The sequence below is a fragment of the Ischnura elegans genome, chromosome 8 (genome assembly GCF_921293095.1).
Source record: "Ischnura elegans chromosome 8, ioIscEleg1.1, whole genome shotgun sequence".
Classification (NCBI taxonomy): domain Eukaryota; kingdom Metazoa; phylum Arthropoda; class Insecta; order Odonata; family Coenagrionidae; genus Ischnura; species Ischnura elegans.
Window position 1 is genome coordinate 56,255,543 of NC_060253.1, and position 16,144 is coordinate 56,271,686.

A 16,144-nucleotide genomic window follows, 5' to 3' on the forward strand; every position below is an offset into this window, starting at 1 on the left:
CCTATGATATTTCTTTCGCCTTTTCACAAGAATATTTAAAAAAATAAGTTGTATCTACATAGTTTTAGCTACATATCATATATTTGAAGGATAATGTGTTTCATTCAGCGGTGTTAACAGCGTGATATAGTGACGTTTAGAGGCATTGGAAATGATTTCATATAAAATGGCGGTCGCTCCCAAATCCCACCACGTCTCTCTATACCTGTGCGATATAAGAAGTCTTTAAAAAGCTGCCATGACAAGACTTTCCCAAAAGACTTACACAAAGTCTTGTACTTTTTTTCTATTATTGCAGATTTTTTTATCAAGCAAAAAACAAAATCTATTATTAATATCAAAGATATGACTTATTTAACATTGTTTTCGTTCCTTACGTTGAGGGTATTTTAATGCAAATGTTTGCTTTGTTAAGTGATCTAAAAATTAACCTTAAATAACTTGCCTCTCTGCCACTCATTGTCGTTGAAACATCATTTCCTAATCTTGGCCTCCATTTGAAATTTGATTTGGGAAACCGGTTGCCTAAATCATACCGTTTGTAGAGGTTTCAAATTGAATTTTTATACATGTGTTCAACTTGGAATTGATTGCCCCCAAAAATTGTGAGAGAAGTAGGCATTCCTCCTCATATTAAGCAACATTAAAAACTTATAATGCGTCGCCTATTTTTGGGTTAATTCGTTTTTTTAACAAAATTGGTGCGATTTAGGCAACCTTCCCCTACTTATATAACCCATCAAGGCAAGAAGAACGTACCTCTCCCGCATTCTGGTGGCATATAAATCAAATAGTGACCGAAATGCATGCCAACAGGTCCGAGAATCGTAAGGCTGAGAGAAACCCACAAAACTCGTAACGGTCGATCTGCTCATCAAAGGGGATTATAGAGAACGGGTCGACATCCATCCCCACATCATCATCGCACGAAACCAACACATTCACATTCACTCATTCGCTATTTCAGCGACGCACGTGAACTCAACGCGCGGCTAAGCAGCATTAACGGCCCCATCTCGTGCGTGACCCACGTTAAAAGACCTCCCCGGTCGCCATAATTTAAACGCTCGCCTCAATGATGAGAAGATGGGATTAACGGCAAAGTCCTCCTCCCGTTATGCAACAACCAACCCCTTGTACCCGAATTTTCACGTGAACACATTCCAGCCTATACCACGAGGCCATCGGTTTTTACAGGGAAAAGCGCGAGCATAATTATACTAGGAAAACCTCAGATATAATGCGAGATAAAGACAATTACGAGGAAAGATAGTGCAATGCACGTTTACTTACGGTATTACTGTATGGAGGTAAAGTGGGAAAACCTTGTTAGAAATGATAAAAACCAAGCAGAGTAATATCATGAAAGAAATCCGTCTTGGTTATTTACATAAAGAATGAAAAATACAAGACTTTAGATTTAAATAAAGGAAAATCTTCGTAAAGGGATAACGAAAGATATAAGGTTAAAAAATGTCTCATAGGTTATGCTGAAAGACGTTTGTACGTGGCATAGTAAAAAAAACATTCCCCTTAATTAAACAAAAATTAGATAATTACAACGAGGTTAAAGAGAAGTTAAAAATGCAATGATGCAATGCTAAAGTAAAATAATTAAAATATGAAAATTAAATAGGTAAATAGATAAAATGAGATTCAAAATTAAAGCTATCAACTAGCAGACAAGCTAGATTTATATCTTAGCAGGACTCATTATTTTCAGTAACATGCTTACTGCATAATACTATGATATCCCTGAATAATATGACCTCCAGATAACAAACCCTGAAAATTTTAATGGTTTTTAGTGGTACATTAAAATAATAAGTTTACTGTGATGCAATTCTACTGAAAATGTTACTGTACTATCATATTCCCTAAGGAATGATTGCTGAATCGTAAAATGTATGCATGTAAAAATGCCATGCATACCTACATATCAGAAATAACAGCATTATTGTACCTCAATAAATTTCAGGTTCAAAATAGAAGCATCTATTAAACTATTGTCTTATTTAAGATGAAATTCAAATGGTCTATGAACCTTTCTCGCGCTTACGTATCAAGCAATAAAATTAGCATTATTTTGTAACTATCACCTATTACTTATACATATAACAGCTAATGTGGCTAAAACCGGAGTTCCCTGCCACTGAAGAGAGCCTTCATCCCTTTAGACCGCAATATTGTCTTTATCATATCCGTTAGGTAGATTTTAAATAAAGCTAAATAAATCAACACTCTTTACTGCAAACTCTTATGCAAACCGCTATATTTGATACCATATATTCTCCACCATTAGTCCATAGAATGGTACAAGTCTTCAGAATATAATTTTAGATTCATGTAAGATTATGAGGCTTATAATTTTCAATGAAAAAAGGAAACAGCCAAATTTATAATTAATTTTTACTTTGACATGTGTAGCGGATATTTTACGTTCGTATTCTACTTAATCAAGTCAGACTTATTTCAAATTACCGCAAAACTGACGGTTATGATGATTTTAACGTCGTAATCCTACGGTTTACCCACGTACAAAAAAGGACTCGAAGTGAAAAATATCATGTATCACAGATAGAATGATAATAACTCCAGTAATATCTACGAGTCTTTATACGTATTTTATTACTAATTTATTTTACTCCGAAGGGCCATATATTTAGGTTTATTGGACAAATTTTTAAACCAGGAAAATCTTCTCAAAAGGTCGTCTTACAAGCCGGGTCTGGTCTCAGAGTGCCGGTATTCAATCCTCCTCGCCGGACCTTAAAACCTACGGTCGCCGCATATGATGAAAGAAGCTCAAAAACTGCTGTATCTTTATCTCCTCCGCATTCATTGGCCGTATGAAAGCGACAAAGGGCAGCGCTGTTCTAGAGATAATAATTTTCTAATGGTACGGTGAGCAAAGCCCAAAATCAATACTTCAACTAAAAAAATTGGGGTCGCCTAATATGCTGGCATACACGGTAGATTTTTCATGCGTTCGTTTCCATGGGAAACTAGTTAATGAAGCCGTGAAATTCACTGCATGCTTACTTGGACAGTTCTTTTCAACCACAAAATATAAAATAGTCACATGAATGAAGCTTGAATTTAATTCGGGGACAGTAGCGCAATACGCAATTTACGATTTATTTTTTACCTCGAAATTAAATACGAGCACATGATCCTCTCTACCTCTCTCGCTTGCATTAGTTCAAATGAAAATTCTAAGGTGTTGATTACACTGGGGAATGCCAAGCGTTTAGGCTTACAACAAATAATTTCTTGCTGTGCATCTCGGAATCAAATTGAAAATTAAATACGTGGAAATGAATAAAACCTTGTAGTGGATGAGTAAACTGATTTTCTGCAAGGAAAAATAAATATTAGAAATAGCAATTAAGCTATATCATCCCAAATACATATTTTCTTACTAGATAGCTTAGAAATCTCCGTAGATGGATATAAATGTGTATGCTACAAGGATAACATAGATCCTGAATTTCTTGTCAAATAATTGAAATTACTTTTTGGCCCCAAATATACTAAACTTATAACAATCACGACGTCAATACTTAAAAATATTCCTTAGTATCAGATTCCTTCGATTAATTCAATCATAAGCCATTCGTGTCAATTAATGGTCACTCCAGGGGCGTGCAGTAGTTGAATTAAATAACCCAAAACCATACGATTTAGTGATTGAGGGGGGGAAGGCATAAAGTAGAAGGGTAGGACAAAGATGGGAAACTAAATTCACATTTACGTCTTTCCCTTCCATCTACCGACCCCTTCTTTTAACGAATTGCTAAACTGGCCCAGCCAAAAGAAAACGGCCTTGGGTTATTTATTTTACTCAAACATAATTGATTCCTGTTCCATGAAAATAATGAAGGGCATTCAGTGGACGAGACAAAATTAATTTTAACTATTTTTTTTTAAGGAAAATGGTCCCTTCTGAATATGGCGGACGTGTATCCATTGAGATTATTTCATGCCTAAAACTTACTTGAATTATAAAGAGAATTTTTTTTAAGATTTGGCACAGGACAATATTATATACTTAAAAAGAGTGTATTCTTTATCTTGTCCCCGTCTATTTTTTAACGTCATGTCAGACGTTGTTTTGCTCTCTATCCCTTTCTCTTGTCTTGGCCTACACGAGGATGTTTTGCATGTATATTATTTTATTATTGAATAAAACTACATTCGCCCTTATAAATTTGACATGGAAGCAATTTTATGTATCTAAATGTTTAAGAAGTTTCGTAAGAACTCTAGATCGGTTCGCAATTAATATTCTGGACATAAGACCGGAATGAAGGTAATATTTTGAAGGTAATACCATCCTCCCTTAATTTTTTTCTAATTCAGTGTTGCTTCTGAGCAACAGGAAGAAAATTCATTCACAAATGTGTGCACTGTGCCTTTTCGACTGTACTAAAGACACATGTAAACTAATGGTCATTTTATGTTGCAAAATGAAATGGTCAAATACGAATTTGTTGTTGATTACTGTGATTGACCTGAAAATTTTTATATTTTCTAAATGACAAATCTCCAAGTATGATTTTTCTATAAATGACGCTGGGTTTTTAGTGGTTAATATGAAATCATTCATTTAACACTAGAACCGCGGACTTTTTCGTATATCTAGAACCGCGGAGGGGGTCATTTTGACCCTTCGTCTTTTCTTGCCATATTTTTAGTATTTTGGGTTTTTTTTGGATGCTGCACTATGTGAAATGAATTATCTGAGATTTGCAATGAAATTTGAATGATATACGGGCGGTATAAGCGCTAGATAGGCTACCCGCCTTGCACAAATAATGCGTTTTTCACATTTTTACTGTATGTTCGGCTGAGGATGGGGAAAAAATGTAAATTTTTTTTTAGAAAAAAGAAACACTTTTATTGGTGCAGAGAAGCATACAGTAATGAAGAATGTAGAATAAATTCGTTTCGTTGGGTAAAAATAGAAACACTGAACAAGGTAAGTGTAGAAAAGGTAAGTAAACTACATTGATTACTTTGGTTTTCTTGCACAATTTTCACATTGCGAAACTAATTTCTATCTTTTGGCCTACAGGATAGACATATTGCTTGCATTGTCGAAGTACATGGACCGCAGACAACCTTCTTACATTCCATACAGAGATAGGATGACTTGTTCTTGCTTTTAGGAAGGATACGGGCCAGAGGCGTTATTACTAAGAAAATAAAATAACGTGTCACTGCAAACGCGACAGACGACTTCTTCACCCTCCCACTCATGGCCACCCCTACTTCCCCTCGGGATCTCCACGGGACGCTAATGAGTGAGGGCGACATAATGAGAGTAATGACCTGTTTACACGCCTTTCAATCCGCCCTTCCAGCCGAACCGCAGGCGATAACTGACTCACGATCACGGACCGATGTCACGCACCCCAGAACACCACTCCAAAACGCCTTTTTTCCGGAAAGGATTTATTGGCTCGTGCGGAATTTGCTTCAAGGGATAGGTTTTTGTACATTTTTCAAAAGGGGTTCAGCAGGTCTCACCATTGTGCTCCAAGGACGCTACATCGAAAAGGTCAGGCATTATATCCACCGTTTGGCCTTCCGTCGTGTGTGCGAACCAAAACCAGCAAATGATTGATAATCGTCGAGCGTATACTGAATTTTGATTCGGCTGCCACTCACTCACAAAAAAACCTTCAAGTCTAACATTTTATGTCATGCATGTATTGGAATGATGTATTTAAATAAAAGATTGATGAAACAGAATGAAAGAGACTAAAAATTAATATTCAACGGAGTTGAGAATTTCCCAGCGAAAAGGATGTACATAAAATTCTCTTAGATTACCCACTTGGGAGGCTGTGTTTGAGCATAAAAATCCTTCACGCAATAGTTTATTCCTGCTAGTTTGTGATTTTGCAACTCAAAAGTATATCGAGTGGTACAAACAAGATCTCATACTGCGAGTGAATATAGCGATATAAAAATTTTATTTTTCACTTCGCATGAATAGCTTTATAAATCGACGGATTAAAGATTATATTAAAGTATTAACAAGATCAATTTTTGTAAAATCTGTTTTATAATGCATTTTACAGTAAAACTTCCAAATTAGTCCTCAAAATATTTTATTTTTCAATAATTCCGAGAGTTCTGCAAATATTACTTGGGGCGGCTCGGTTAGGAAAAAAAGGTAATAAGCTACTCAAACATTGAGATACAAAATATTGCTTCCATGTCAATTTTAGAAAGGCAGAAAGGTGAATGTAGCGAAAGTCAATACTTAAATAATATTCACGCAAAACATCCTTGTAAAATCTATGAAAAGAGGGAGATACAGAGGTAAATATCAGATATGGCATTCAAAATATATGAGGGACAAGACAAAGAATACATACTTTTTCAGCAAAAATGTTTAACAAGTAGCCAAATCTTTAAAAACATTATTTCTTTAACCCAAGTTTCCAACAATCTCAAATGACGAACACACACCATATTCGGGTTGCATCATTTCCCTTCAAACAAACCTAGAGATGGGCATATAACATTCCCTCCACTCAAAGGCATCGAAGAAAATTCTACCCAAAAACTCTTCATACCCATTTTGAGGGAGGTTAAAGACAGATTGAACTCGCTCGAGTGTTTGAATTCGCTAGGCATTTAAGTATGAAAGAGGGAAGAAGATGAAAAAATATCGATCAGTGCTCAGAGAATGACGAAGGATAAAAAAAAACATTCCTGAGGTTTGTTGAAGTGCCGTCGTTGTTTTAGTCGGGCTAAGACCCTAATGAAGATCCACATTTCAAAGATCGTTTGCCCATTCGTTAACGTAATGGTGGTACACTGTGAAGCTTAGGGCTTTAAACAACCTAAGCCGTTTAAGATACCAAAACATTGAAGTGATTTAATGGCAGCATTTTCCACTCTTAGTCATTCTTAATCATTGAAATTATAAAGTTATAGGGATTGTAATTTTTTGTTAGAAGGACTGTGAATTTATATAAAGTATGAGCATTCTGGAGTGGAAATTCTTTTCCAATGAATTCGAGTCCATCCGAGTAAAATTAAAGTAAATAGATACATCAAATCAAACTCTAACTTATAAGCATCTCTCCACAATCAGAAAATAGCATTTAATTCAAATGACGGCTTACCAAATTACCTCCTATTTACTTAATGGTTTTGACCTTGATCGCTAACCATCCCCAGCAAAGTAAACTCTCAACAAATTCGTACCAGAGTTTTTTATTTAAATTACCTCAAACAATAAGTTATAAAAATAAATTAGGTACGATGTACGATGGCAGATATCTAGGTCCAATGATGAGTACTAGTTGATCCTTCAAATATCAAAAATAATAATTAAATTCGTTAGAATGCAAATTACTATTACGTGATGTCGCTGGAAAATAAAATTTACGAATGAGGTATAATTCGGTAATGCATTTAGTCAAACCTGTAAAAATATTCAGGACTAAAGTTAGCAAACGAATATCGTTATTGACGTTGTAAAGATTCAATTAGATTAGACTTGACAAGAAATTAATATTCAAATTTATTAAGATTTTACTGAAAATATTGATTAGAGTGATAAAGGTTTTCACACTACGACGATTTACTTGAACGGTCATGACAGTAATTTCAAATCAGATCACTCAACACAGTAAAAATATGATTGAACAAAACTACACCGAGGATTATTAGCCCTTAGTGTGACAGCTATTGGTATAATTATACTGCTAATAGTACCTACCGCAAGTAATTTGGTTATGCAATAAGACAAAATGCTAAGGATAATATCATAATAGGTACCGGATGAAACAAATGAATTCATGTCTCTCACAGAGATTGACTGTGAGTACAACTACCACTCTACCCTACTCCCATAGCCACTTATACCATACATGGTATTTGGCCTTGCCAACTCTCTGCCTTCAATTCTTCCGATCGACTGCATCCTCCTCGTATCTCCTCATCCTTCCATCATTTCTTTTGTTGTACAGGAGGACGTATTTCATCAGGCTTTTCTCTCGTCACTTGTTTTAATAGGGTCTCTTGTTCTCTTCTCATGATGTACCCTGCCCATCGCAACCTGCGGCTTCAGATACAATGCTTCCTGGCTTCAGATACAATGCTTGGTACGTTAAAAAGATCCCCGAGTTCCCTATTATGTTTTACTCTCCAAGTTTTATTTTTTCTTTTGTGTTAGAACTTTCCTTACAACTTTATTTTTTAAGGAAATTATCTTCTTCTCCGTACTTTTTTCGATAACCCACGATACAGCTCCGTAGACTAAGGATTGGCATTACTATGGTTTTATAAATTCTAAGTTAGGTTCTGGTATGTTAATGATAAAATATACACAACAAATGGCAATTTCCACGCTGTAATACATAACTCCTCTACCATCCATGGTTTCGACAGTCAATGTCATTTTCCAGGAGAGAAAATTGACGACGAACCTTGAAAATGGCAAACAATGGCGAAACCATGGTTAGTGGTAACGATATATTACGTTAGTTCTGATGGTTACAATTCCTGAAATTATTAAGGTGGTATGCAGTAGGGGGGGGGACTAAGGGGGCCTCTTTGATATCCAATTTACACTATATAGAATGGTAATTTTTCTCGGACCCTCACTACTGCTGGGTGGTTACCCCAACTGAGCCCCCCCGTCCCTATCCTGGATCCACGTCTGAATAGTATGTTATTTGGAGCATGTGACCAACATCTGAGGTCATTTGTGCCATGAGGGAAGGCTATGGAAGGAAGGGCGGAGAGAAACCCGGTGTCGGCGTAAGCCTGCTCTGAAAGAAAGAGGCCAAGGGGACCTCGGCTTGACGTCCAATCCGATGGAAAGTTGCGCTTGTAATGTCCTCCACACAACATTCAAGCTGGGATTGAGTGAAATAGGGTGACTGATTGAATATTTTAAAGGGTCGAATCAAAATGGTGTCAACCATCATTTCTAGTGTTTTAAGTTATTCACACTTTAAAGTTCAGTTAAATTCATAAATCTTTGTAATTTTTAAAAAACCAATTCCAACACAATAGTCTTATGTCTATATATTGGAAAGTTAAATCACATAAGAGGTTTAATCGTTGCTTAACGATTAACCGGCCCTTGAATTGTACTGTTATGGTTCCTGAATTTTTTTGCCACGAAGTGCTGGACATGGTGGGTGAGGATAGGCAACTTTTACATGAGATACGGAGGAGACAGAAAGTTTGGATGGAGCGAGTACTTAGCGGGATGGGATGTTAAAAACGGTGTTAGAGGGTAGAATGTTAGGTAAACGAGGGAGGGGAAGGAAGAGAATTGGATTTTTAGATAGATTGAAAGGGAGTAGACCTTACAATGAATTGAATAAAGCAGTGCTGGAAGAAAAGGGAGGCTACCATATTACTTCTTTAGTACTCCATGGTAACATACCTTAATCGGTAGAATGCTATAATAATAATCCAGTTTGGGCAAAAATTATTGATGGGCACTCTTTCAACTCTAACCCCATCCAGTCTCTCTCATCGCTGGGGTGAGAACCTGAGACCATGAGTTGGGAATCCTATGGGCTTCTACACTCTATCCACCACACCAACCCGAACCTCATTGAAATTATGAGGCAACTGCGTAAGTAATGCGTGAGTACAATTTAGAGAAGCAAATACCCTAGCACTGGAACAGATCCTGAAAGTTGGAAAAAAATAAATGCGCAAATAATTCGTAAAAAATAACTGAGGAACACACCGACCTTTGTCTCAGTCCTGCAGCTATCCCTCCGCCTGTGCCAGAATCCCCGCCTCCCCCGTCGCCACCGGCAGGTGCCGCTGCGGCTGCCGTGGAATCCATGGCCGGTGCACGGACTGGCTGGCGACTCTCGCTAACTCCCCTACTCAACCACAGCATGAACGGGGAACACTGCCCTCGAAGAATGGATGCCCTCACGGAAGTACTTCAATTGGCTTCGGGCTGTAGAATAGTCTCATCAACCACAAGGTGACCTAGGGTTAAAAATACTGCTTCCACGACCTCCCGATTACTCCACTGGACTTGATGCACTCGAGTTAAAACTATTTTACTGCTTCTCCGCACTTTTTTTAAGGATTGGCGATTCGAATCGGGTGGTCGAATGCGGAGCCTTTCGACTGCAGTTCCTTGCCAGGAAATTAGGTCGTGGAAATCCCTTGCAGAGTCGTCTAAACAGGACGTCTTGCTTCTGTAATGGAATAGGCAGATATGGTTTTGTAGTAGATTTACCGTATTACATTCATCTCCGAATACCGGTCGCTGACGATTTTTCAGATATGCCCCAATAAGATGAAATTCATAGAAGGCTTAGCACCGCTGCCGTTACTTCCCGGTTACCACTCGGAGATATCCACGCCCCCTTCCGGCGGGAAAAGAACTTTCTGCCTGCTCTTCCTCTGCATACACTTCACCCTAACCCTTCAAATCTCACTAAAACCTCAAATATCCTTTATCTCCATCAATTCCACGATGAAACCACTTCAAATCTTCAAAAATCTTACGTAAATCACCGAATAGATCACAGGATGTATTTTTCTTCACCCCTAATATTAGCGTTTTTAACTCAACAGAAATAAATTCCTCCCTACCAAGGGAGGAATATCAAGAGTTCACTTCTACCACCAACCTAAGATGTGGAGAATCAGTCGAATAGTAGGACACTTAGCGTAAAATAGGTGAAAAATCTAGGAGAGTTGGGAATTGTAAAGGGATTACTTCGAGCCGAAACTATGCAGAGTGCGTGGATACTTTCTTTAAAGGGGGCGATACTGGTTGGGAAGGTTTCTCACTCCCTCCCCCGTGCGATTTCTGCGTGACTTGAAAATCACGTCCTCAACCACCTTCCCGACCACTTTAAAATAGCTGAAATAAGGACTTACAGGGGGAGTTGTGAGAATGCAAGAGAGGTACGGAAGGGACCCGAGAACACCTCAGCGCCACGGGTAGCCGAGATACTGTGCGTGTCGCGATCCCCTTTTTACCGCACCCTCTGAGAACGCCACACCCCCTTGTACCCTCTTCCCACACCCCTTAACCCATACCTCTCCGACCTACCCCCTCCCGAGTACTCCTTCCCCTCCGCCGGTTCCCCCTCCATCTCCGTCCGCAGTACTTCCCCTCCGTACCCCCCCTCCACGATTACCTCCCCTCCATTCCCCGCCAATTTCACCCGGCACAAACTTGAATCCCCACCCCCCTCATCTCCATCCCCCCACCATTTTTCACCGCCTGAAACATTTTTCTTTCGTTTTATGAATGCTGTCCTCCCCTCTCCTCTGGCGCCTGCTCCCCGGATGAGGCGCCGCTCATCGTTGAGTTTCGTAACTTCCTCGGGACTGGTGAGGGGCACACCGAGGGATGAAGCGCCCCACGACGGTTGAATTCCAAACGACTGGAGAACACGGTAGCGCGGAATAATACTTTGGTAAGGATGATATGAATACGTTGAGAGGAATATCTCCAAGTTTATCTAATTTATTTACTAGTTCTTATTAAGTATGGCCCTTCATCATCACAGACTCTGACCTATAAATACGTGGAGATGGATAGGTCAGAAGATCTCTACGCATAAGGTCTCAAAAATATCGGATTACCGAAAAACTTGTGCCTCACCAAACCATAAAGCAGCAATTTAAAATACATTTCGAAGAGTAATAAAAATTTTTAACTCGAAATAAAAAGACGATAGTGCTTGATGTAATCCATACCTAGCCTATAACCAGCAAAAATGCTTTGAGTGAATAAATAATAACAATAATAATTTTATCTTTATATATAAACCGAATTTAAAGCTATTCAGTCCTTCCATTCACCAATTTCACTAACTGGCATTCCCCCACCATTTTCCACCGCCTGAAACATTTTTCTTTCCTTTTATGAATGCTATTCTCCCCTCTCCTCTGGCGCCTGTTCCCCGAATGAGGCGCAGCTCATCGTTGAGTTTCGTAACTTTCTCGGGACTGGTGAGTGCCACGTAGAGGGTACAGCGCCCCAACATGGTTAAATTCCACACTACTGGAGGACAGGGTGGCGCGGAAGAATACTTTGATAAGGATTATATGGATTAGTTCAGATGGATAAGTCAAAATATCTCCTCGTTTAATAGTTCTTATCAATAGCGGCCCTTCATAATCACAGTCTCTGACTTATAAATACGCTAAGATGGATAAGCCAGAATATATCTACGTTTAAGGTCGGAATACCGAAAAATTTGTGCCTTACCACACATTAAGCAGCAATTTTAAATAGATTGCCAATAAAAATTTGTTTTTGACTTTTTTGAATTTCTTTCTTTTATAACTTTAATTTTTATCATTTTCAAAAATGTTTTTTTTATAATAACAATTATAATTTCGTATCTGTATGTCAACCGAATTTAGGCCTATTCAGTCCTTGTAATCACCAATTCCACCTGACACCAACTTGCATCCCCCACCATTTTCCACCGCCTACAACATTTTTCTTTCGTTTTACAATTTCTCTCCTCTCCTCCGGCGCCTGTTCCGCGCACGAGGCGCCGCTCATCGTTGAGTTTCGTAACTTCCTAGGGGCTGGCGAGTTCCATGCCGAGTAATGCAGCGCCCCAAAACGGCGTGATTAGGTACGACTGGAGAACAGGGTGGCGCTGAAGAAACCTCTCGTAAGAATGATATGGATATTTCATTTTGAACGGCTACGATGGCAATGTAGTCATCAATATAATTTTAATAATGATGATGATGATGATAATAGTAATAGCACTATCTGCACAGACACATTCAATTTCGTTACATCATCCACCACAAATTAGCTCTAAAATATAACTCCATTGAAATGTAGTACCTTCCTTCAATACACACCTAACATCATCATCCTTGAAAATGATTTCTGTAAGATTTATCTCGACATATCAATTATCACCGATAAAACAATCCATAGGAATAGACCTGAACTGTCCTGCACAATAAATACCACACTACAATAAACTTTATGGATATTGCTGTATCAAATTCACACAACATCATTAAAACCTATATCACCAAATTAAAAAAATATGAATAACTTAAAGAGAAAGTTATAAGAAAATGGAAATTAAAGTGAAAATTACATCAAACATCTCTGCCACAGGGGAAGTGCCTCGCTCAATGCATCAATGTCTCAAAAATATTGTCTTACCTAAAAACTTGTGCCCTTCCACATACAAAGCAACAATTTTAAATGCATTTCGAATGGTCAGGAAAAATTTTAACTCGAAATAAAAACACGGTAGTGCTTGTTATAAACCATACGTTGTCTAACCATTGCTAACGTGGTCCTTACATTTACCAATGTCACCCGGCACAAACTTAAATCCCCCACCATTTACCACCGCCTAGAACATTTTTATTTCGTCTATGAATGCCCTGCTCTCCTCTGGCGCCTGCTCCGCAAACGAGGCGCCATTCATCGTCGAGTTTCGTAACTTCCTAGGGACTGGCGAGTGCCCCGCCGAGGAATGCAGCGACACGAGACGGTATGATTTAGCACAACTTGAGAACAGGTTGGCGCGGAAGAATCCTATGGTGAGGACGATATAAATGTGTGGAGATGGATAAGTTAGAAGATCTCCACGTTTATCTTATTAATTTATCGGCGCTTATTCAGCAAGGCCCCTCACAATCACAGTGTCTGACTTAGATCATAATCAAAACATCCTGGCTTCCATTCCAATAATACATTATATAATGGAACCACTCAAGGTTACCACTGATATTGCATTTCCAAACGGCACAGACAGTAATGTGGCCACTAGCATAATTTCAATAATAATAATAATAATAATAATATCGTCTTTATTCATCAACTGGATTTAGGGATTTTCACTTCTTAAACACGCATAAACATTCATGCCCATGAAATAGGCTTAAAAACAGAGTTAGAACGCGTACAGAGGAGAACTGCCAGGCATGTGAAAAGTCGTTACGATAGCCATGTTCGTTTTACTGACCTCTTGGATAACTCTGATTGGATTCACTGTCATACGATTGGCTGAATACTAGATTGAACTTATTATGTAAATTCAAGAGCAGTTAATTTCCCGACGAAGTTAGCCATATCATACGAATACTAACATACGAGTATTAAGGTAGATAAGATCATGACAATAAAGATAGATAAAAAAGATAAATTTAGGATGTTGTTTTCTCCATGATAGCTTAGAAACTATAACGGCAGCGTTATGGCTTAGGAATAGGCAAGTTGACTTGTACTTTAGCCTAATAACTTAAGAATTTATTGGAGTAAGTTTCTGAATTTTCAAAGTTTACTAATAACATTCTTTTAGCATATGTTACCTTCATAGGAAGACTACCCTCATAAGTAGTTGGTAAGTTTTGATTTTGCATGAATGTAAAAGTATAATTTGTTAGTATGCGAAACATTTTTATGACCGTGTGGTGTACATGAGGGAATCCTATTACATGCTGCATGCTGGTAATTGATCACTCCCGGCCAGACATCCTGGGCGGTGGCTCGCGGTGTATTATGTAGATGGTAGAAAATCCACCCATGCGGAATTGTAACCCGCGACCCATGTATTAGCACGCAAAGAATACCCCGCCGTCACCGAGGCCGGCAAAACAAACATATTTGCATAGTATGATTATATTTTTTTGTGAAAGTATTTAAATAATGGATAATTATTTACTATATTAACATTCATTACCCTGAAAACACACTATTTGGTCTTTACAACGGGGGACTAAAACAATTAGACCTCCGCGCATCTCAAGCATCCTTCATTGCGTAGTGAAATGTAAAAACTTGACTAAAAATTCTACATGAATCTAATAGTGTAGGAACTAGGTTTCGAAGTGGCACGTCAACATCTAGTGGACGTGGCACAAGTCACAAGATAATGACGATGCGTCAAGCTGATACCCACCCCCAGTAACAGCAGCAGATAAGTAACAGCAGCGATCTCTTCCAAACTCCTTTTCCATAACCATATTTTTCATCTACCACGATGTTTTCCAATGTCCGTCGCAGTCAATTAAAAAAATAAAATTACTTAATCACGAAAATACTATAGTCTCACATTAAACAAGAAAGAGTCGAGTTAATCTATGTCAATAAATTTCACGAAACTTCGCCTATGCAGTAGGGCGGATCGGAAAAATCGATTTTTTTCAAATCCATCTGGCCCAATGAAAAAAAGTTGTGGGACCGATCAAAAATAAGGCCTGAAAAATTTAAGACCTCTAGGTGAACCCCTGACCCTCGCTCAAATGCAATTTAGGGGGGGAAGGTCGAAATTCGAAAAATATAGTATTTTATGGTCATTTCCTATAGATTTTGCCGAGTTACTGCCCTTTAGGGCAAAGATTTCATGCATTTTGACGTATCTGCCACCGTTTAGCCACAAAATGGCTAATTTGAGCCCGCGTCCGCGAAGAAAATATTCCAACGCCCACGCAGCGTCGCGGATACAAGAGCCGCAGGCCGATCCCCTCCCCTCCCCGCTAGCTTCTACCCCTCCCACGCCTCCAATACAGCAAAACTCATCCCGCGTATGCTGCTAGGAGGTCGTTTATCTTTGGTAACATAAATCGGAAGATGGTAGAAGGTAATAAAGGAAGCTTAGTGAGACGACTTGTCCCTTATTAGGCACCTCCTCGGGGTTAAACAAATCGATGTTACCAACTTTTAGAGAAGTGATGAAATAGTTTTAGATCCGAGAACGCAGGAAAGGAGCCTACGGTCCATGAAAAGGCCTCTCGAGTGGCTATAAAGGTGTGCGAACTATGGTGACGCTTCCCTTCCATTATGTGTGTGACTAAATGGATTTAGCGGTACAAGAGGAAGTACTAAAACTTACGGAAAATGCGAATAGGCCAAAAGTAGGGTTTTTGCTGAAGTACAAAACTCAAGCACTTGTGAAAGAACATTTGAAATTATGCGATATTTTTGCGTGTAAGTGCAAGAAGGAGCATAAGGTTCCCCCCAATGAAGAAGTATGTTGAGAGACCAGCGGACGAAACTAAAGATGATGGCTGCTGGATTGAGTCCTAAAGAAACTCGACAACTGAGGAAGAAAAAGGGAATCGTCGGAGAGTGTTGAGTCGACATCGTCAATTCTTGTATGGGAAAATAGTATCAAAAATTTTCTTT

At 38.6% G+C, this 16,144-nt stretch overlaps 1 protein-coding gene across 1 annotated transcript in view; it reads right to left on the minus strand.

The window, feature by feature from the left end:
• Window positions 1-10,947, minus strand: part of LOC124164184 (probable cationic amino acid transporter) — a 446,047-nt gene extending 435,100 nt beyond the window's left edge. Inside the window, exon 1 of the mRNA XM_046541392.1 lies at window positions 9,741-10,947. Coding sequence (XP_046397348.1) covers window positions 9,741-9,895 — 155 coding nt within the window. The 5' untranslated portion in view covers window positions 9,896-10,947. The remainder of the gene's footprint in view (window positions 1-9,740) is intronic.
• Between the last annotated feature and the right edge of the window lie 5,197 nt (window positions 10,948-16,144).